Raw genomic sequence first — 23440 nt, forward strand, 5'->3', positions numbered from 1 at the left:
TAAATCTCTTTTTTTTCCAAACTTTCTCTGGTGTCATGCATTTGTATTCTCTCTCTCGAACTCAAAACAGCACATTTTTTTAGCTTAACCGGTCCTTGATTTGTACAATGAACCTGGGAGTTCATGCTTTGAACTAAATGAATCTAAATTGTATCTGATTGACCAGTACTACACAATGTAAATGTATTCTTCCACATGCATTTTAAAAACAAGCTGTGCATTTTTGTAAGCTTCATTGTGCTGTAGACGCTGAAGGTACTGCCATGGCTTGTTTATAGAGCAGGATTAACTTGGCATGACAGCAATAAAAGAGGTCCATTGGGATGCCATTAGATATTACCATCTGGTTGGCTGATCCATGGATGACTGAATACTAAGAGATACACCAACCATGCAAGGGCTTTGATAAATATGATCCATCTTACAGCTAGGTTAATACAATATGACACAAAAAATGTAATTAAAAGACACTCAGCCAGGACTACATGTTGAAGTCACATACAGGTAAAAGTTTATTCACAAATAATTAAGCAAGCAGTGGAATTCAGAAAAAAATGCTGAAATGAATTTAAGCAGACAAAAGTAAATTAATTTCATTGTGATTCTGCCTTGACATCCTTCATAATCATTCTTAAACACATGCAGAAAAAAACAGCTCTTTTAGTTGAACGTCATTTCCCCGCGGGCAGTGGGAGGAGAGAACATGAAAGCCCTTTGGTCTAATTCTGTTTTCCCTGACAAGAAGAGGGGAAAACACTTCCATGATCATGCAGAGTTATTTTCCACCAGTTTCCCCAGAGATGTGGCATCAAAAGACCAGACATTGCCTCACTGAGGTGTAGGCGAACGAGTCTACAAGGAACCGCGACAGATGAGATGCTCAGCGTTACTAATAAACCACAATGTTACCGTGATAAAGTCTGTGTACATCGAACACTGTTTATAAAGAGCAGACATTCATATATAAGGGTCTTGTTGCTTTTTCCTAACACCAGAGGTAATAATGAATTATATGCGAGTGCAAAGAATCGTGATTATTTCTATACTGTTTTGAGTTTGCAAACCTAATTTGTAAATAAGAAAAGGCATATCATGCACGTAGAATTGCAATCTTCTAAAATGTTTGGTATATTGTGTGATACATTTAAGGCCAGAGACACTGCACAACTGCTAGAAACTGTGGTAACAACAGGTATTAATGCTTTATAAGGGATTTCTTTTTTTCATTTTAAATGTTTCAGGATGACAGCTACAGGATTAAGCTTTCAAAATTAATAAATAATAAAAGATAAAGTAAATGGAACAAGCAATGCTAAATGCTATTTTATCTGTCTAGCTACTGAAGTAGCAGATAATGTTACTCTATGTGACTGTGTTTTTTACTATTACTGATTTTTAGCTTCACATTCATTGTTTTTACCAAACACATGTTGCAGCTGAAGAAAACATTGGCTCTGGATTAATCTATTCAACAATAGAAGGTAAAAGACATATAAAACATTGTTTGAAACCTTTTATTATTTCATGAAAAAAATTTCAGCTCATCTTGAATCTGATGGCAGCGACATGTCTGAAAAAAGTTGGGACAGGTCCATGTTTCCCACTGTGTAGCATCCCCTCTTCTTTTAACAACAGTCTGTAAACATCTGCGAACTGAGGAGACCAGCTGTTGAACCTTTGGGAGATGAATATTGACCCGTTTTTTTGTCTGATGTAGGATTCTAGCTGCTCAGGAGTCCTGGGCCATCTTTGTTGTATTCTAAATGTTTTCAGCTGGTGAAACATCTGGACTGCATGATGATGGAGCACATGTTGCTCTAAAACCTGTATATACCTTTCAGCGTTGATGGAGCCACCTCCGATGTGTAAGTTGTTAGTTCCATAGACACTAATGCACCCCCCATACCATCAGAGATGCAGCCTTTGGAACTGAGTTCTGATGACAAGCTGGATGGTTTCCATCCTCTTTAGTCTGAAGGACGCAGCCTTGTTGTTTTTTTTTTCTTAAATTAACTTAAAAATTCTATTTTTGTGACCACAGAACAGTCTTCGACTTTGCCTCAGTCCATTTTGAATACATTTTGACCCAGACAGCAGTGTTTCTGGTTCATACTTAGCCATGTTTTTTTTTTCTTTGCATGGTAGACCTTAACCTTTAAACTGAGACTGCTCTTGTAAAACTAATAAACAACGGTTCAATTAAACACAGACAACAGCAACATTACGGCCTTCATATTGCTGGATCTCAGTGAAACAGTCGATTACAACATATGGCTCCACAGACAGGAAAACTGGGTTGGACTTTCTTCCACAACACTAAACTGGTTCTAGTCCTACATAAAAGACAGAGACGACTTTGTGCCTATAGGAAATCATACATCTGATGATTACCTATCATTTATGATTTACCTGGACAAAAATGACATGTGAAGTTCCTCAAGGTTCAGTGTTAGGGCCTCTTTTATTTATCATTTACATTCTCTCACTGGCTCAGTTATGTGGTCGACACACAAATCTCCATCCCTATATTATAAGTACCACTTACTTTTTCAGCCTTTTGTTGCTCCAATATTTTTGAGATGTGTCACAACCGTCAAAATAAAGATGAGCTGAAAACTTTAATTAAAGTTATGACACAAAGTGATAATATTTACTCCACTCTTTTTTATTTATATTCTACAAAGCGTCCCAACTATTTTTGAATTTGGGTTGTACGAACATCGAAAGCCAGTGTAGGTTAATATATACACCTACTTCATATTAGAATATCACAGCTTTACATGGGTTATGTAGTACAATTCATACGCATTCCAAGCATAGATAGACATATGTCTATGTTTAGATATAATTACTACAGTAATGAAGTATGCAGGGCTCATTACAGCTGTCTCTAATTTGACTTTTATGAAAGCAGAATTCATTCTTTATCGACACCCACCCACTGGTGGATTATGCCTAACAGTTGCAGATAAGAGGTCTATTTGCACCTCATGATTGTTCGTATATAGGTAAGCTTATTTTTCTTGCTCCTGAACAAGAGGTTATTGACTTGTCTGTTACATGCATGTTTTTGGGTTGAATTTTCTGGGCTGCACCAGCTGTCATCACAGAGTTATAGCAGGGCACTGTGAGAGAAAACTGTCTGATGTAAGCAGTACATGTCCCCATAACCAGAAGCAAGCAAAAAGACCATATCAGGTGAGACGTGATGAAAGGGCACAACGGGATTCAGTTTGTTGTTTCATGTGAACAAGATATGAGAGGGCTGGCTTGATAGGGCTGCAGAACCTGTCTTGGGGATCAGACTTATTGTATGACTGGGTCCTTATGATTTACATCCAGTTTAAAGAAATGATTAGGGTATATTTCATGAAAGCCTAGGCTACCATATGCTATTTGTCACAGCAGTCAGTGCCAAGCTCAATCTTTACCATATTACACATTTCTATGGAGGTCAAAGACGCCTGGAGTCATAATTAAGCTACATATGAATGTTTTATTACACATCACTTGTGGTTTTCACTAATAGTCTGTGCAATTTTAGCAGCCACCTTGTCACGTTTCCCTTATTTCCATTGCAATAAGAAAGAGTGGGAAGTTCTCTTTTAAATCTAATTTGCTTTTAATCTTATTTCTATCCCACAGCACATAGAAAACTGGAGGCTGGCGCTTTCATATCTAAACTCCCAGCTGCTAGCTGCCTGCCTACAGTAAAAGCCACAGTAGTAAAAGCCTCCCACATCGCGTCAACTATAAATTCTTGTCTCTGTGAGTGATGCTTTCGGTAGCTATAGAAACCTAATATAATAGATCCCCCGCCTCTCTCCCTCTCTGTATCCTCACCAAAGCTGTTTAGGCTACTTTGCGCATGTACGGCCAGTAAACCCGAGCATTGCATCGACACCAAGATGGCGAGAACACGTCTGGCTTGCCTCCTGACTCTCCTCTCAACTCACTGTAAGTAGTAAAACAAATCAGTTTAAGCGGCTGTTTTCCTCTCTGTTATCTCGTGGAGGGTTACCGTTAAATGTTATCTACTCCTGCATCAGTTTCATCAACATTTTTACACCGTTTGGGTGGGAAGCGGTTTTTAATACAACTATCTGGACGCAACTAACGTTAAACTCAAAAGGGACTGTCCGCAAGCTAAGTCTATCGGCGTAAAGTAAATATAACCGAGTTAGAAATGTTTTAAGCGAAATTATCAACGTAGTCTCCATTTATTTTACAACTCAGTGCGTTACGGGTTAAGCGATGCTATCAAGCTGCTATTGTTTCTCAAATCCATCGCTTACACCGTACGTTTTTACCGTTATAATACCGCTGAACGTTAAATAACAAACTACTTGTATGTGACTCTATTAGCATAGCAGGACCGTTAGCTTTAATATTAAGCACTTTAATATAGCAGCACACTTCAGTCCGGTCAAGCCACCACGTTTTGTGCGTGTGTGTCTGCGTGTGTGTGTGTGGTTTTTTTTTTTTTTGCTCACAGAGAAAAAAGTTTGTCCCAAGTTTCGAATTAAGGTTTTCGTCCGTGGCTTAAAATGTGCTTAAATGTGGCTTCGTAGCTCGTGCAGTTAACAGTTTAACCGTCGCCATGGAGCCGCGGTGATCGCAGAGATGTGGTGATGCGAGATAACGGTTTTTCCTGCGGCGGAATAAAAGCAGGCTGTCCGCGGGAGGAGCCAGCCAGCCAGCCATCCAGCCAGCTATCCAGCCGAGCGGGCAGGCCAGTGAGTGTCCTCTACCCCCGCCTCATCCTCCTCCGCCTTCTCCTCCACTGCTGCTGAACCGTTTTAAAACCGCACCACCGCTTAGCTGGTAAACAGACAGCAGTTCAGTATATCAGCGCTGTATATTCAGCCTCGCTCGCTGAAAACGATAAACTGACACCTGTAAGAGCGGAGCAGTTTATTTAAATGTTCATGCACGAGCCCTAAACCGCCACCCCCCCAATTGCTTTTTTGATTAATATATTTTGTGAAAAAAATGTTCTATTCAAACCTATTATATTCGAGATGACAAACGCTTACTTTCCTCGTTCAGTTTAAATGTGCCACTGAGAACAAATAAAACACTTGTTGCCGCTTATAAATGATCTGAAATTAACTCATTTTCCTCAGGATTAAAAGAAGCGTCTTCCGACTTGCTCCATTTTGCATCCCTGACTGAGACAGTACATCTCATGCCAGGCCTTGTGCTGTGAAAGGTTTTCGATGGGCTGAATTTACCCTTATATGTCCAGTTATACCATTCGGTAGAGCACATTTTGGGTCACTGGACTGTATCTCATTACTTTGTGAAGTAAATCGACATGAGCCATCTCTACCACGAGTTATGGGGATGTAATGCTGCAAGCGGGCACATGTTTTGGCATTGCTTTTTCAGATGATACCCATAAAGCATCGCCCCAAGCATTTGTGAATCCAACAAACAGATTGATTGTAATTATTATGGATGCACAGATATATTGGCCTAGTTGACTCAAATTGGCCTTTTGGCAAACGGAATAACATCAGCCGATGGCTGTGACTGATAAATATTTGGTCTGTCCTGGTTGTGTGACATTCACTTTGCCCTGAAACTGATGAGATTTGTTGACATTTCATTTCTTTAGGCACAAAATTAAAAAAAAAATTGGGGCCACGCAAGCGCTGAAAAGTCAGTTCTGATGAATATTTGTTGGATGTATTTGTGCTTATTCAAATATAGCGTGGTAAAGGTCTGAAATACTTTCAAACTATTATGGAAATGTTTTTTTTTTAATGGCGTTCGGATTGGCTCAGAGAGGATATTGAAGGGTTAATGTCCATAACTCAGGAGGTAAAGCGGTCGTCTTTTAATAGGAGGGGTGTTGGTTTGAACTCAACTTACCCAGCCTACACGCTGAATTGTCGTCTGCCAAGATACCGACCTCCACATTCCCCCGAAATGTATTCCTCTTTTCAGTCACTTTCGATAAAAGCGTCTGCTGAATGAATGCAGGGAAGTTACTGTAAAACTATTTCCTTTTTATGTGTAACAGATCTCGTTAGGAAGCATTTCTGTTTGTCCATTTCATCTGTCAACATGAAAACTGTTTGGAGTTTTTACCCTTGGATTAAGATGTGAGAGGACAGACAAACAGATCAAAGGGAAGTGCAGACATAAGAGTCTTTCCTGTGATCTCTCACGTGTGTGAGGAGGCTTATTCTCTTTCCTTTAATTAGGAATGACAGTGGAGCTTATTTGAAATATGTTACTGAGCTCTCAACCTAGTTTCTCTTGACATACCTTCAGGCTGCGAGATTTTTTATTATTTTCTTTTCTCTTAATGATGTTTTCCTGAGTAAACCTGTGACAGCCTCCTGTGATCAGGAGGGGGTGGCAAGCTGATAAAGGTTTAGGAATTTCTTTTGTCTTTTGGGGACAGGCCTTAGCCATGTGGTCGGTTGGACCCCGGCCAGCATCACCACTGTCTTTAGAAACAGGACAAATGTAGCTAGACTGGAGCTGGCCACTAGCTGCGCTATGAATTACTAATTGGCGCTGATAGGCACTGATTCATAACAGGCAGTGACTGTAATTAGAATGCTTCTTGTATTTTGAGAAAGCCACGCTCCAAATTTAGTTTCTGATCTTTCACAAAGTGAGTCAGAAATTCCGAGAAGAATGGACTCCCTACTTTCTCTGTAGGCCAAACTCAGTTACATTTACTTTCGTTTCGTTTTCTGGGTCCATGAGATGAGCTTGTTATTTCAGTTCATGGCATTCTTAGGGTAGCGATCATTTTAATGGCTGCGGACTCATTCCAAGTGAAGGCTAAACCCAGCACGACTGAGCATGCTGCAAATATGAGCTCAGTCATCTGTCATCGGAGCAAAACACGAGGCCCCTTTGTTATTTAAAGTACACTTGCTTACAACAGACTTTCCAATCTCATCTAATGGAATGCGCCTAAACAATTTCCATTGTTGGCCTCACCTGAGCCATTTCACTCGAAATATGACAAAGATAGTGGTGCTGTTTGCTATCAGAGCACATCTGCCAGAACCTTCTTGCCAACAGCACAGCCAAGATATGTGGGAGCTGGAAGATGCTCAAAGTGGATTAGTACTGAGCAGATATAAACTCTGAGATCACTGCTTTTACTTTTATAAGAAACACCTGTGAACTGCGATACATTTCAGACATCGCTGCTGCCTTTTTCTCGCAAAACAAAAGCCTGGAAAAAGAGGATACTCAAAACTCCAATTCTATGTGAGACTCCCTTCGTGGTATTTCACACTTCAGGTATAGGAAGGATTTCTTTTAATTGACATTTGACATTTTAACGACTTGACATTATCTTTGTTTCCGCTCGTGGCTGTCAGCCTGATCCAATTTGAGCCCCATGTCGCTATCTGAATGGATAAGATAAAGCGTGAAAGCTGTCCACCGGAGTGTTTCTGAGTGTTTTCGGGCCGATAAGTCATTGCATCTCGCAGAGAGCTTTGAGCATCCGCTAACCCACGCAAAACCAGAGATGCTGTCACCCGATACTCTCGAGCCAAGTATCCTCACTTTTGGTAACGTTTGGCGTGTGTGGCACAGCCGTTTGGCGTGGCAGGAGCCGGGGCACTCAGAGGTAACTGCTGATAGTGGTCCCCCGAGGAGGTGCTTGTTGTCTGATGTTTCCCTGCCCACCCAAAGCTTGCGAGCAAGTGTTTAGAGCACTCTCTGAATGGCATGTTCAGCCCCTTTGGGCACATCACATACAGTCTGACATTTCCCTGCAGAGACAGTAAATGGCAGAGTAAATCAGGGGCAGGAAAAACATAAGGAAGTCCCTCGCTGTTGAGTATTTGTTTCCTACAAGTTAAGAGTTCCTTTCTACACAACCCAGAGTGAAAGGTGTCAGCTGCATAGAAAGGACTCGTGTGTCCTGTTTGTGATTAACTAACCGGGGGGGTTTCTGAGAACTTTCGTCAACATCACTATGTAATTGTTGCAGATTGAAATATAGATATGTAACAACAGTCTTTTTAGTCCTTTTGTGGGATGAAGTCAAAGTGCCACATGGCCCTTGCTGTGGAATGACCTGAAACAGCTGAGCAGGAGTGGGTGGTGGTGTTTTGAGGAGCCTCGCAGGCGTAACCAGAAATATCTGCAGCGTCCCTCCCAAACCTGACTGTGCGTGTTAGCAAATGCAGCATTCCAGATTGAAAACACATGGAGGCAGAAACCTTCACGTCATATGAGCACTGACTAACAATCATAACCACCTGTTTTCCAAAAAGATAAAAGAGACGCCTGCTGATGAGCTGGCTGAGGTCAGAGTGGAAGAGACGGGGGGGTGAAGACAGAAAGCTGAGCAGTATTGGCAGTTGAAGGCGCTCAGAAAACAAGCAGGGTGTGTCAGTTCATCTCCTGAGACAGGAATCCATTATGAGTTGACACAGAGAAATTCAGTTCCCTGTCCCGTTCCTTTTCACCGTCTCTCTCTCCGTAGATGAGTGCTGAGGTTGAAAGGCAAACACTGACATGCTCACGTTCCAGAAATGGCCACGGTATGCGCGTGCTTCAAATGTCAATAAGACGAGCATGTGAGCGAACCACCAGTCATAAATTAGAACCAGCCGCAAAGCAGCTCGCGCTGGCCAAAAACTCCGAATGAAAATTGATCAGAACCGAGGTGTGGAAGAAGAGTATTTCTTGTGAGGTTTTGACCTTCCATTTGGTTACATTTTCCAGCAAAGAGAAGGGAGAAAGCCTTGAGAAAAAGAAAGCAATTGTTGGGTAATGACTTTTTGGAAACGGTGGGCCTTCCTCAATAACAGGCTAAATCGGTTGTTTGTTTTGACAAGACATAATGTAGTGTTTAGGCCACTTAAGATCACCAGGATAATCTGCATGATTCTTCCTTACTGGCTGTCTGGGCTTTGTACAGCACAAGACCAGTTTCTTTTTGATGATCTTTATCTGTGGTCACATGGTCCCTGGAGGGAGGAAGTGCCATGGAAGTTTGCTGCTTGTGTGTTCTCTGGATACTGGTAGAATAGGTCAAAAGAGACTGTCATCGATCAAACATCGGGATGCTGTCAGCTTGGTGAAATAATTAGGGTTTTCACTAATGACAGTTGAGGCAATGAACTAGATGCAGCTGAGCTGCTTTTCTGAGAGGAAAAAGCTTGAGGCTAGAGCCATAACCATGTAATCGCTCCGGATTCATCTTTTGTTTACCAGGCTGTAACAAAAGGGCAATTATTGTCTAAAAATATCCACGAGTCGGAGTCGTCTGACAACCTCAGGTGTCAGATCACAGTTCATTCGAAATGATCGTGGACAAAACTTCTCTCAATTTGCAGGAAAGTTTTTTTTTTTTTTGCAAATGACTCGTAATTACTGCTGCGATGGAGATAAAATAACATTAATTCTCTGCAGGATGATTACGAGCCACATGGGGTTTTAAGGACTATAATAGCAAGATACAGACTTAGGTGAACCCTGATATCTAAACTTAAATATTAAAATCAACGTAGACAGAGGTGGACTAAAGGCTGTGCCTTCACTTTTGAAATGAAACTTGGACATGACTGGTTTTCACGTTTTCTGTGGGCCTGGCAGAGTTGAGAGTAAAGAAGCTGTTAATCATCTGTTTTTGGTCAAAGAAGATATCTCATGGTCAGATATTCCGAATCTTGTTGTAAATCTTTGAAATGATGCATTGGCACATGGCTGTGACAGTTAGAAGATAATGAGGGAGCTGTGATTGCATTTGTATGTGTGTATGTGTGCTTTTGTTGAGAAAAGGCCCCACCTCTCCACCCAAAGACCTCAGAGGTGTCACGAGATGTCATGCCTCACAATACAGAAGCAGGAAGCTGATGAAATATGTTTTTTAGCTGTTACACATGCAGTGTATTTCTTATTTTGATTCAATTCTGTTTGCATCATCATGTAGTAGTTATTTGTCACAGGCAGGCTGCTGTATATGTACTCATCTGAGGAGCTACAACACTTGACAGTGTTACCACGAGACCTCCTGCTGCTAATCAGGACCAGTTTCGCTTGAGGCTTATTTGCTTTTCTTACATCTGGTAGTCAGTAATTAAAACACCTCTACACCACCTCCAGCCTCACCTCAGGCCTGCGTATTGAGGTGGCAGCTTGTGGGAGTGGATGCACCTGTCCAATACATGGCATCAAAATTAAAACCAAAGCAGTGTGTGCTGAAGTCTGTTTTTAATAAGGAGCAAATGCTACAATCCCCATGCTGTTTGATACGAGTTCGTGCTTGTGCTTTGCGTTGGATCGCTAAAACTTCACGTGAGTTTGTGTCTTCTTCTGGGAGTCAGTGCAAATTTGACTTCAAAGGAGCACGGCCTTGAAATGATAAATGGGTCACTGAGCGAGACCTGGACCTTGATGTCGGCAACTTAAAAATGAAAACAAGAAAGTTATTTATTTTATGTTGGCAAGCCCGGCACTGGCAGAGCGATGGACTCAGTATTGCTCGGGAATTAATAAGTCCTTGTCACATCCTTTTGATTTAGCAAGTACGAGCATTACAGCAGTATAAATCATATTCTTAGTGGTTAAAAAATCAATGTCAAAGTTAGCAGAAAGGGGATTTCAGAGTGCTCGGGGTACATGACACAGAAATCTTGGTGCTCATCCAAATAAGTGTTTAGTGATGATTATCGGGGGCGTACACTGGAGATTTATTTTACTGAAACATTTACTGAACCGCAGAGGATGCTTCTGTAAACTCTCTTGTTGCTCTAAATTTGTGATTTGAAGTATCGTCGCTTCAGCGAGACATTCCCACGAAGGTGCAGTGAGTTTAAAGCCCAGCATCCAGTTATCTGCCGTCAAACTTGCACCGTCTCAAGTTCATCTTAAAATAATGCGGGATGCTTCTGACTGCAAAAATAAATCGCAAATTAGATTTAGACCGTATCAGTTTGCTGCAACTGTGTTTGTCAGTAGTATTTAAACCTCAGGGAATTCAGATGTAGCCGTGGCGATCTTTGATAAGTCACAATTAATTACACTTAGAGGGCTTCCAACATTTCAGGAACAAACTTACTCACCATACCTACAAAGCCCGGGATGCCGTGTCGAATGTAAAAGAAAACGGAACGATTTCCTCATCTAATAAACTAATATTTTCTTCGCCACGGAACACTTTAGATGTTGAAAGTGAAATATTTGCTCATCTTGAATTTGATGGGAGCAGCACATCTGAAAAAGAAGTTGAAATGGGGGGGGGGGTTGAAAAGGTAAGAAAAATTCATTCGCAACCGTTCAGTAACATGATTAAAAAGAGCACCTTAGAGAGGCAGAGTCTCTCAGAGGTGAAGATGATTCAGCAGGCTGTAAAAAAAAAAAGTATCTTCAAATTGTGGAGAATTTAAATATACCGTCATGTGATAGAGGGACAAAAATCCATATTTAATGTCCGTTATCTTTGGATCCTCTCGCAGTATTGTGCTGAATAACAGGCGCGGTTCTGTTTTGGGGGTTTGGTAGTTCAGCGTGAAGCAGCCATATGTGAACATGCTCCAGAAACTAGAGACTCTAATCTAAACCTCTTTATTTACAAAGCATATCTTGCTTTTGTAGCTTCTGTTAAACTCACCTTGTAAAAACAACATTTCTCCAGTTCGGTTCGGAGCGGTACCTTTCTCCTGTTGGTTGGCAGCAGCTCGGGGCCAAGAAATACTTTGGCATATAACCCGCGGGAAAATGTCAAACTGTAAACAAACAAGATCTAATGTGTAAAGTGGTGAACTTTAAAGATACTGGTTTGTGGATTGTGTTACCTTGGAAACTGTCCACCAGAATTTACCAGAGATCAAAATATTCTTTTAACTTACTGCTTCATCTTATTAGCTTCACTTGGCTTTTGTCAATATGCCTCCCGCTCTGGTTGAATTAATAGCTTTTTTTTTTAAATCAATTTCCTAACAAACCAACCCAAACTAAAGTGTGAGCAATTGATTTTCTTTCAGCTTGCCCAGTGCCTCAGGTGAAAATTATTTATACAACAACAGAAATGACACAGAAAAAAACCCCTATAAAATGAGTGTAAATAAACATGAATTATATGAGTAATATTTTAAGTCCGTTTTACAGCTGTGATCAATATGTCTGCTGCCATAGAGCGGCCACCAGTCCAGACAGAAGAACAGTTTACATTCAGCTGACCGGACAGACAGATTGTTATCAGACCATCTGGCCATATGGCGCGAGGACTATCCCTTCAGGGCTACTTAGTGGGAAACTTGCCTGACGAAACTTGAACTGATAGCTCTGTAAAGCAGTTTTAGAGCTTACTGAAATATCTTTTGGTAGAAGGCAATCCAAATGGAATTGATCTTAACAGTATTGATCTCTTACACTTTCAGCTGACCGTGGATCTAAGCGCTCTTTCTCTGTTTGAACTAAAAAACTTCCTCATCAGCTTCGTGGAAAACTGCCCTCACCCGAAGTGTTGCTGCATGGAACAGGAATGAATTGTTAAAGAGAGCTGCCATAGTTACTATCAAGGGGCATTAATGGAATTTCCTGATTCTGTCAGATAAGATCACCGGTGCCCATATTATTCTTACCTTTTAGGCCTTGCAGTTTGGCCTTGTGAATCATGCTTTAGTAGAAGCTCAGCATACACAGCACTGTTCCCACATGTGTGTGAGGGCATACTTTTGGGTAAGTGAGTGCCTCAGATATTTGTCCGGATGCCAAACATAGGCAACGAGTTTGTAACATGGTGGCAGGTCCCTGTCTGAGCTCCATTAGAGGCAGCTTTACATGTGGGGCTATACTCAGACTTTGTGTCATAGAAATGCACAGAGGGGCAGGACGAGGAAGTCATTTGGGTGGATTTCATTGTGGCTCAATAGTTTGTTTGGCTTTTTTCATGATTGTAACAGATTGCTCCAGCCTCAAAGCTGATCACAGTCTTTGGTATTAAGTTGAGACGCTGTAATAACCTGAGCTACAAGAGGGAAAAACAATACAAAGAGAAGAAATTAGATAGAGGCAGATGATGAGTATGTGGATATTCCACAGCCCTTCTGTGTTGAGGGATTTCCTGTATTTTAAGGTTGTAATTTGACTAAATTGTCAGTTTTTAAGACCTGACTCATTAAACCTCATATCCCGTGTTCGAGCAGAGTCATTTCCAAAACGAGCCGTGTTATCTACAGTCCCATTTCCTATCACCAGCCTGCTCCTCTTCAAAAATCAGATTAACGTATTTACACAACGGTCATTTTCCGAGCTAAAAAAAGTAACTCGAAATCATTTCCCATACAGATGCCATGCACTACATTGGGAGGGATTTGCAAGACTTTAAGCTATTCTCAATATGTGGAAAGATACAACTGAAAATTAAAAAAAATGGGGGGGAAAAATGGCTTTCATGAGGTTTAATTTTCTAGGTTTTGATTTGATCTTTTTCAGATTAAACGTAAAACACGTGGAATGGATCTTTTTGAGGTTCGAATTTAAAACTCGAATATAATTTGAATTATTTTGCTGTCAGACAGCAGCAACTCTAGATTTCTGGCACATTTTCTGTTCTTCAGGTCGCAGCTGCGTACCAGAAAGCAAAAGCACTTCTCACACTCATCGTCTTCAACCTGGGGAAACTGAGAGCACAGTCGTACGGTTCCTAAAATATTCAACATACAAAAGCAAAGAGCCGGCAGATGAATTATTGAGAAAATCAAAAGAACAACAGCAAAAAATAGGAGAACAAAAGCCATTTGTTCAGCTGGCTTCATGTGTGCATACCTTCTGTGGGAGGTGAGGTTGAGGGTAAACATACATTAGGCCCCACAAACCTCTGCACTCACCTCACTCCACCCAAAAATTGAACCCACAGCTCCCTCGCAGTCATTTTTTCTGGCCCGGTCTGGTTTGAGCTAGAACAATGAGTTCATGGTTTCATGAGCTCTTCGCCTCAATTTCACGGAGAATCTGCGTGTACGCGCTTTTGAGCCTCTCAAAAATGGCTTCCCACTTTACCCTCCCTTCCTGGCACAGACGCAGTCATGCAGAACTGAGGGACTGCACCGTTTTTTATCTCAAATCACCAACACTCAAGATCATCAGCGTTCACATCTGTGGGCGGCTTCCTTTGGGGCGATGTTAATGCTGTTCAGTGAGAACTAGTCAGTTCTTCGGTGCGGGGTGAGCTCTGCAGATACGCTGTGATGTGCTGGTATCTACCCTTTGGCTCCCCGTCAGATCGCAGTATAACAGGCTGTGAGAATGGCACTTAACCACTTCTGCCTGCTTTTTATACCGTTTCTCTGCTCTCGTAGAGATGGTTGCGTTTAAGCAGATTGAGCCTGGCGCTTTGCCAGTCAGTTGTAGTCAGAGCTTATCAGGGCAGGGCCTTCTGTGCTCACTTCACAGAGCTCACTGCAGGCTGGATATTTCTTACCGAAGGACACGAATGGGGCTGTAGAGTCTAATTCACGGATAGTTTTCATGAATGTGACTCATGTTAAGTCAATCTAACAATTTGACATGTAAACGCTGCATGTAAAGGAGCCGAATTTGTAACATTTTGAGTGGAACACAGATACGTTTCATCAGGTTTGAATATCAGAGTTGGGATCAAGCTCCGAGATATGGCAGGTGTTTGATTTTATATTTACATTTAAACACCTGATAATGAACTATGATCCACTCGGAAGGACATTTCTGCATTTTTACTTATAGAGAAAAAATGATTTGATTTTTATTTGAAATTTGATTGAAAATATATATCTTAAAACGTGTGGCGTTCAGGTTTGTCTTGACTGACCCAAAGAACGGGATTTCCCTGTATCGAACAGGGCGGCGCATGTTAGCCATACTCAGCTGTAGCATGCAGAGCACCACAAAGCAGCGTGGTTTACCGCAGGCAAAGGCAGCGGGTGAAGAGGTCGCCAGCTGTCCTCTATTCTTACCATGAAAGTGCTTTGGAGCTTAGCCATTGTTTCCTAGGTGAGCGGGTTGCACTGTAACTGTACCGCACACCTTTATTTCCTGTGTGACCGCATACGTGATGGCATAGTTCACATGGAAACAGAATGAGTGGCATGAAACGGTGGATGGTTTGGCTGTCTGATGCCTTTGTCTGGTATTTCCCACGGAAACCCATCAGGGATTCCTCCCAGAGCAGGTGATGGAAGTGCGGCTCCGTGGGGTGGGTCAGCAGAAGGAGCCTCAGATGGTTTTCCTCCCCAGCTGTTGTTTCAGCTACATTCTCAGCCCCACAGCTCAGCCAGCCTGTGCAAACTATTTGAGTCTAGAGTATGCCTTTATACACACTTGTTGTCTGAGTGGGCTGCTTGTTGGCAAATTCTTGCTTGAGTTGCACTTTGATGCACTTTGATTTTTTTTTTTTTTTCTTGTATCGTTGGCACAGAATGTTCATAAACAACTGTCACTTTAAATGAAAACCAGCCCTGATTCATTCCCGCTTATGTGTCTGGTTGAATGGAATTTATCTGTTTCGAGAATGTGGTTTCTGAGAGCTGACGTCTCCGCCCTTTTAATTAGAACTTATTTCGTAACAGTTTTCAATTTGTGTGGATCGAATTCTGTGTTCGTTGTTAAAATCCAACCTCCTGGATACACAAACGAGCTACTACTCACTTAGTTATGTCACGTATTGTGTTGCGGTGGGATTCAGTGAGCTCGTAGAAAGAGGCTTCCAAAGACGTTGTGTTACTTCTTCTAAATGATCACAGCCTCGTGACATTTAAGGTATGAAAATGCGGGGGCATTAAGTGAACCCACTCCCCTCGACCGCACCTGCCTGTCAAAGCCCAGTTCACGTGACCAGTCATCCCCTACAGAGTCACACACTTTTGGCGACCTCGCATTCTGCACTCCTCTTCGTTTACTCCTCATTGCTGCTAAGTAAGGGAGAATGAAGTCGCCCGAATCGCCTCCCACAGCGTTATACAACATGCGGGCCAGTTGCCACAGAGTGAGAGGAGCTGCTGTAAAGGAAATCTTTGTCAGTGAGTGAATCGTTGCGTCAGGAGCACGTTTGACCTTTGACCCTTGGCCATTCCTCTTGACTTTAGCTTTTATTTTCCAAGTCAGTTGACACTTCCTCTGATCTGGCATTAAACATGTAAAAAGTTAGCAGTGATGAAATGCTCAGTCTTTGTAAATCCTTACAGAGTGTCTGACATTTGTCCATTTTGGGCTGATTTAGAAGGTTTGCCGTGCCTTGAAGTGAAAAAAAGCACATCAGCGTAGCCTCAAACAGCTTGTGGATTGTTGTTGATATAAATAGTTGAAGTCGGAGTAAAAACCCAAAACCTTGCAAACGCTGACGTGGAGCACTGACAACACATTTTATTTCCAGTAAACTGCGAGCTGTGATTGTAACGTCATTGTTTCCATCAGCGATCGGACGTAAATCATGTCACTTTAACTGCTGCGCTTTTCCTGTATTTAGGTCTCCGCAACACAACATGGCTTTTGTTCAGGAGTGAAAACAAAGGCCAGTTAATAGCCCGGCCTGTGGGAAGCCATTGTTGTAACAGTAGACTTTAGAAATACTGGGATTTTGTCCTGGACCGGTTGTTTGAGAGTCGATAGCATCTTGATGACTGAGCTGAACTCTGCTGGGAGGCAGACGTCAAAAAGCCTCTGGCTTCCATCTCATAAATTTAGTCTGAGCAACATAAAAGTGCAGAACTGTGAAAAAATCTGAAAGCATGACTGCATTCGACTACAAGTGTTACTGTGGGTTTGACGCACTGTTACCTTTGTCTGTGGCGTTTACGCTCAGTTGGTTCCTGTTATTTGGTTGCAGTGAAGCTGGACCAGATGAGTCAGTGGAGCTGGGAACACGATGGCTCAAACAGAACAGTCCCGTGAATCCGTCACAGACGGACAGAGCGCAGGTAGTGGGAATACACATCTGAAAACAGATATAAAAGCCAGCGAGGTGATAAAAAGTTGAGGAAACCTCACGCTTAAATTGCAAAAATCACCCTTTCAGTCCAACTCTTTTTTTTTTTTACCCAAAGCAGGCATCCTTGGAGCACGTAGGAAGTGAGGCAGATTAAACCTTTTGGACCTGCTATGTCAACATGTCTCTGCTGTGTGGTGTTGTGTTATTGTTCAGTTGTCAGTTGAGCCTTAACTCATCGTGGTCGGCTCTGCTCACCGTCCACACACTCAACAATGAGCGCTTATCTGTTCGGCAGTAGCAGAGTGGATCAGCTGCCCCCCATTTCTCTGTCACTGTGCCGGCCACATCGGGCATTATTAGGCAAAGGAACTGCTGGCTGGTCAAAAAAGACCCATGTTAGGAACTCAGCACTCAGATTAGCCTGCTGTCTGCACATATGAGTGTTTTCAGGTCTTTACATGTTGTGGAGTTAAACCTTTGTGATGCACGGATGGAAAGCTTTAGAAAATGTCTGGGGGGGTGTAAGGGGGGTTAGGGAAGGTTTTGGAGTGGATTGTTATCCAGGGATTTAGCATCATGCATTTTTATCTGACCTGTGTCTTGTTGATTAGGAAACTTTGTGGACAGTAGCTGCAGCCATGTAGAAAAACCCCTCTGTGGTGATCAGAGGGCCCCGGACTTGGCTAATTCCATAGCCATACAAATGTTTGTGTTCATCGTGGCTTAAAAAGGCCTGTGCTGAAATTGCATTCCTAATTAGGATTAAGGAAAGGGTTAGGCAGTCTGGGCTAGAATGTGAAGCATTTGCAACGAGCGCCGCTGTTGCCATCTGTGCAGACTGTGGTGAGGAGCTAATTCTGGCACTGAGCGTGGCGTGATTTAACTCAGATTTTGTGGTAGCAGCTCCAGTTCAAGCAAGGGATTTGGACTATGACTTTGTATCAAAAAACTCTTGCTGGGAGTTAAATTAGCCCCTCCTCTTAGCTCTCCGTTGAGCTGACGCCACGGAGCTCCCCAATTCTATTGGACGTGCAATATGTGTAGCATGTCAGATTGTTCGCATAACAGAGATGCTGCGCCAGGGGAGACCCGCTCAGGCTCTTGTTCTTGTGCTTCGATCTGTAGTGACAAGGCTTTCTCACTGTCTCCCTCAAGAGGTTGACCTGGGCTTGAAAAATGAACAGCCAATCATTTCATCATAAAGTATGGTCACGGTTTCCCCATGTGCATGTGAACGGGAAGGAAGAGCAACTTCTGCTTATGCTCCCTACCTGGGAGGGATCCCAATTAACAAGCCGATGGTCCTCTGGTTGCTGCTGACAACGCCTATAAATAGTCTGAGCATTTAAGTACTAACCTGTTCTCACTCTATTTAAGAACAGCTCCTGATTGTAGGAAACCGAAGCTGTAATTAGCGTTTTCTTGCCCTCTAAACACATACACTTACATTTTCGAAACCTCTCTTGTCCAAAACATTTTTGTGCAAATCAGTTCAGCTGAAAGTGCAATACTTCCCTGTTTATCTGACGCGAAAGATAGCGGAGTTGCTGTTTTGTCGTTGCGCTTTGGAGAAACTCCCTGTGCGCTCATCTCACAGCAGAGACCAAAGTTATTAGTCCACGGCTCGTGTCGATGAAAATTAGGTCAGAGCTGTTTCGCAGGACTCAGGAATGAGGACTTGTTTGTGTTTTTACAACAACTTTTCCCATGAATACTTGATCTGGGACGTTTTAATCTGAGCATCTTCAAACAGGTGCTGTGCACTTCAGACTTTATACTGTGTTTTTCTGGAAAATGGCGACCCAGCTCCACTGGCTCTCTTTATATAAATTTATACCAAAACGAGAAAAGAAAAAAACGGTGAATGGTGCCTCTTTCAGTCTCTGAAACACAATAAAAGGACTGTTTACTGTAGCTGGGAAAATGTTGTAAAGGAGTTTCAATTCTGTTTTTTACCTCCATGAAACAAAATGGACATCGTTACAATTGTGAAAGCTTATTTCTGTAGCTAACGATGCAGGTTCACACAGAGAGAGGAGGGGGCGCAGTCCTGAAATTACACAGCATCGCAAATATAACCCTGTGGCGTATCATATTTTCCATGAGGATCTGATGGCTTCATTTTTCTTTTCCACTAGATTTAGGCCTGCATTTCCATATTATGTCTGTTTGATGGTTATTGTGTCCCCAGCCACAATACCACGTGACCATTGTTCTGTGTTTAATTAAGAATTCATTCACTGCTGGAGCCTGAAACTGTGTCACAAAACAAAGGTCTCCATTGGCACGCAGGGCTGCTGAGACCATGTGAAGAGGCAGTTTGACACCAAACAAACGGACTGTTTTTACACAACAACCATCTGATTATCTCAGGGCCAAGATGTTTTACATGACCTAATGAATAAGTAATGCTGTCAGTGAAGATTGTTCGGCGTGTATTGATTATTTTATCTATTTATGGACCTGAGCAACTTACAACAAAGACTAATTAGAGAGTGCAACACCCAGTGCTGTCCAGTTTGTGTTTTATTCATCTGTTGGCATCTTGAATAATATCATTTTTGTCCTCAAAGCCCACAGTCCTGTTCTGAACACGTCGACAAGATGTTATGAATTGAGTGAAGAGGTAAAAAACGTCCGACCTGAGCCTCGAGACGATAGTTAGAAGATACGTGACAGTCATTTAGTGACTGTGCAGCCACCCTGATGTGGCTCAGTGCAGGGACCAGCTTTGTGACTTGTTAAAGGCGCTGCTTTTAAGGTGGAAAAGAAAAAGTTGGGTTTTCTCCTCTGTGATCTAGTGCTGTGAGTTAGTCATGCTTAGCTTTAGGTTAAAGTGAGAACAGGCCAGATGTAGACGCTAACACTGACATAAAGTGACATGTTCCCAGGCATTCAATGACACCATCAGCTACTCAGCCCCCCCCCAACCCCCCCAACCCTCTCCATCCTCTCATTGGTTCTGGCCGAGTCTTTGACCCTCCTAGATCAGATTGCTCACCAGCAGTAAGGCACATGGGCTGCTCTGCATTCACCGGGCTCACAGATCAGGACCTGCGGCAGTCTAATATTCAAATGTAGAATAAATTAATAGACAAGAAGCCCTCGTAGGCAGAGCTGATCCGTGTTTGGAGTACACCTGGAATAGATGGGATGCATTTGAATTAACTCCTGATACAAGGACACCAACTCACAGAGAGACAAAAAAAAACCTCTCTGGCATATCATGATAAATTATTCCGAAGAATAAGTGCATTATGGCTGCGGGTCAGATTCTAGAGCAGGGTCGGCAGTTCGATTCTCGACCCTATCCTAACGCCTTTGAGTCAAATTCTGAACTGGAAGTAGTCCTGTCCTGCCAGAAAACAAATAAGCCAACTTCCAGAAATGTGGAACCGTCTCTATGAGATGATCTAAATAGCTCGTGTGATGATATATTCCATCTGACAGGGAAGCTGGAAACCCGTTTCCTGACTTTACAGGAAAATATTAAACTATGACCCAAATACCACACCGAACCTCGAATTGAGTGGACCGCTCCACCCATGTTCAGCATGTAATGCACTTATATGTAGGTTTAATATAGCTGCATATTTTAAATTCACTTGAAGTTTGCTGCCTGAGTGACGCACTGCTCCGGGTTCAGCTCCAATGAGGTGACATTTGGCCAGCAGCTGAAGGAACATCTGACACCTCATTGTGGCAGAGTAAGTCTCATTCTTGTTTCTTTAACCTTTCCACATTTAAGTATCCTCTCGTTTCTTTACACGTTGCCTGGAAAACAGGAACTAGGTGCTTCAGTTTATTGAAACGCGAGCAAAGAATAAGATAAGAGGCTTGAAAGTCAATATTTGGTGTGAGTTCCTTTATTGTCCAACACAGCCTGAACCCTCTTAGACCAGCTTTCTGTCATTTATTCATGTAGTCTTCAGGAATAGTTCTCCAGGCTTCTTGAAGGACATCCCAAAGCTCTTCTTTGGATGTCGGTTGCCTTTTGTTCCGTTCTCTGTCAAGATGATCCCATACTGCTTTAATAATGTTGAGGTCCGGGCTCTGGGGAGGATTCATCCCTCCATTAGACCTGTTGCCACTGATTTTCAGTCCACTTCTTGTGTCATTTGGCATAGCTCAGGCTTTTCTCCCTGTTTCCCTTCCTTAAGAATGGCTTTTTGACAGCCATCCTTCCATGGAAACCATTTCTGGTGAGGCTTGGGCCAACAGTAGATGGATCAGCTGAAGGCCCAGATGCATCTCTCAGGTCTTTTTCTCATTCCTTAAGAACATCACTTTCAGATAGTTTTTTAGAGATATACCAAGTTTTCAGCTAACAGCTCATTGGGAATCAGTCTGTCTCAGTGTGTTTTCTTTGCTTTTTTTCCTCAACTCAACGAAATAAATGAGAACGAAGGTCAGTGGCTTTCCCAGAGTCATAAAGTGTGGCCGATGGAGGGATTGTTGTTGAAGGCTTCGACCACAACAGAAGAGATAAACAGGGAAACGCTTTATGCTTGTGCCTTTTTACAGGTCATTTTCTGGCTCAAGCTCAGGGGAACAAACATCTGCTACCGAAAGCTTTTTGAAAGAAATTGTTTTTTTCTTCTTTCCAGCTAGCAAAAAGTGATTTCCCCAGCCGACCAAACAAAGAGATTACGCAGCCAGAAAACCGAACATTGTGTTATTTACATGAAGAACTATTACTCTGTGGGACTGTGAAACGTCCATGAGGCTTAGTAGAACTCTCAGAAAGGTAAAAGGAGGTGTGAGTGGGGAAAGGAAAGTTTACGCGGAGATGGGGAGGGAACAGCTCTGTTGGAGGACCACAGCTGTGACAATACAACCTGGGGTCACTCTCCATGCCAGCTCAGCTCTAAAACCTTTCTCTCGTCGTCGGCATGACACAAGCTTACAGTTTTGGAGAAGCCCTCTGAGATCTGTTTAGTCACTTTGCCCCACAGCTACCAAAACAGGTGGGGGACCTTGTTTTGCGCAGGTCATCAGTGGTGCGTTTGGTGGGCGACTAAAGAAAGAGAAAGAATCCAGTTATTATGGAAATTTCCCCAATGTTTCTATGGGAACTGAAGCATCAGAGCCCGCTTTGGCTGGGATCTCGCTGTAATCATGTCTCAGAAAGAAGCTTATGGTAATATGCAATGCTCTTATGAATTAATTTGTCAGGCTTTGTGTCCCAGCTGACATCATAGACTTATCAAATAAACATTAGAGTCTCCTCATGGTGCAGCAGGCAAGACACGAGTGCCTTCAGTCAGATCACCAGCGTTACAGTTCATGGTTTAAATATCTCTATTTATAAGGCTGTTAAGCTTATGATTCACAGTCATGTTGTTGTGTGTATTTATTTGTTTAGCCAGGAAAGTCCCACTGAGATACAAGATCTCTTCTTCTAGGGAGTCAGGCAACATAAAACAAAATAAGTCATTCGTTTATAGCTCAGCATGAAACAATTTTGCATTTAAAGACTTTGCCTGGAGCTGTAGCTACTGTATATGTGTAAAATCGACTGAGCCGTCATGATGCAATCAGCGTCACAAACGTCTCTATAAAACAGGATGTTTTTCTTCTCTCGCTCTCTCGGAACTATCACACACACGGTGACCAGGAACAGCCACGTGTGCAGTGCTGAAAACACTTAGCTAGTTTGTTGGAGAGCCGGAACATTTACACCCCTTAAAAGCTGTTCTGTGTGCTTTCAGAAGGCAAATTCCAGCGGGGACTCCAAGTGAGAGCCCCTCAGGAGACTCCTTACACGGCATAAATTGTCAGGGCAGGCTGTTATTAATGCACACAAGGGGTCTGATCATTTAAGGTGGATAAATAACGGAGCGCTAGAATTGGGACAGGCTTCTTCTTAGTTGTACAATTGTGAAAATATGCTGTATCCAATTCCTTAGGATTTTGTTCTCTGGCAGAAATATCTCACCTTTCACACGAGTGCTGACTGCACAGCTCACAACAGGCTCGCAGCTCGTCCCATAAAAGCACGACACCTGCCGCATACCTTCGCTTTTCACTGGGAACAATTGGGGAAAAAAAGACGCTGGTGCCCCAAAAATAAAAAGGTCTTTGTTGATGGTTTGCAGTTTGTTTTTTTTGTTTTTTTTTGCGCTTGTCAGTGCTTAATGAGCGTGAAAAGATATCCAATCTGAGCTGGAGCGCATCCGAAATAAGTTTAGAAAACAACTTTATCCAATTTTCTCCTTTCTTCATACAGTCGCTTAATGGTTTAAATGATTCAAACGTAGCATAGGTGGTAGTAGGTCATAGTAGATGTGATAGTTGTGGAATAGACGATGATAATCATGTCTTTTCTGTCATAAACTAAGTTCCTGGTGTCTTAATTTACTGTGTGCTGAGTATTTAATAGTAAGTTAAGTGTGAGTTCATTATCTTTTAATGTTTTCTTATGACATGCAGTGGAGTTGAATGGCATTAGAAGACTGAATATACCTGTTCAGAGTTGTTCTTTGGAGATTGATTGAATTCATTCATTAAATGTATTAATAATTGATACATAGCAGATGA

General features: G+C 42.3%; 1 protein-coding gene across 1 annotated transcript in view; it reads left to right on the top strand.

Annotated features, from left to right (window-relative positions):
- The first annotated feature begins 3856 nt into the window (after positions 1-3856).
- Positions 3857-23440, top strand: part of LOC140279174 (junctional adhesion molecule 3B-like) — a 28970-nt gene continuing 9386 nt past the window's right edge. Inside the window, exon 1 of the mRNA XM_072374242.1 lies at positions 3857-3957. Coding sequence (XP_072230343.1) covers positions 3909-3957 — 49 coding nt within the window. The 5' untranslated portion in view covers positions 3857-3908. The remainder of the gene's footprint in view (positions 3958-23440) is intronic.

The sequence above is a fragment of the Leuresthes tenuis genome, unplaced genomic scaffold, assembly GCF_036924035.1.
Source record: "Leuresthes tenuis unplaced genomic scaffold, fLeuTen1.0.hap1 SCAF_21, whole genome shotgun sequence".
Classification (NCBI taxonomy): Eukaryota; Metazoa; Chordata; class Actinopteri; order Atheriniformes; family Atherinopsidae; genus Leuresthes; species Leuresthes tenuis.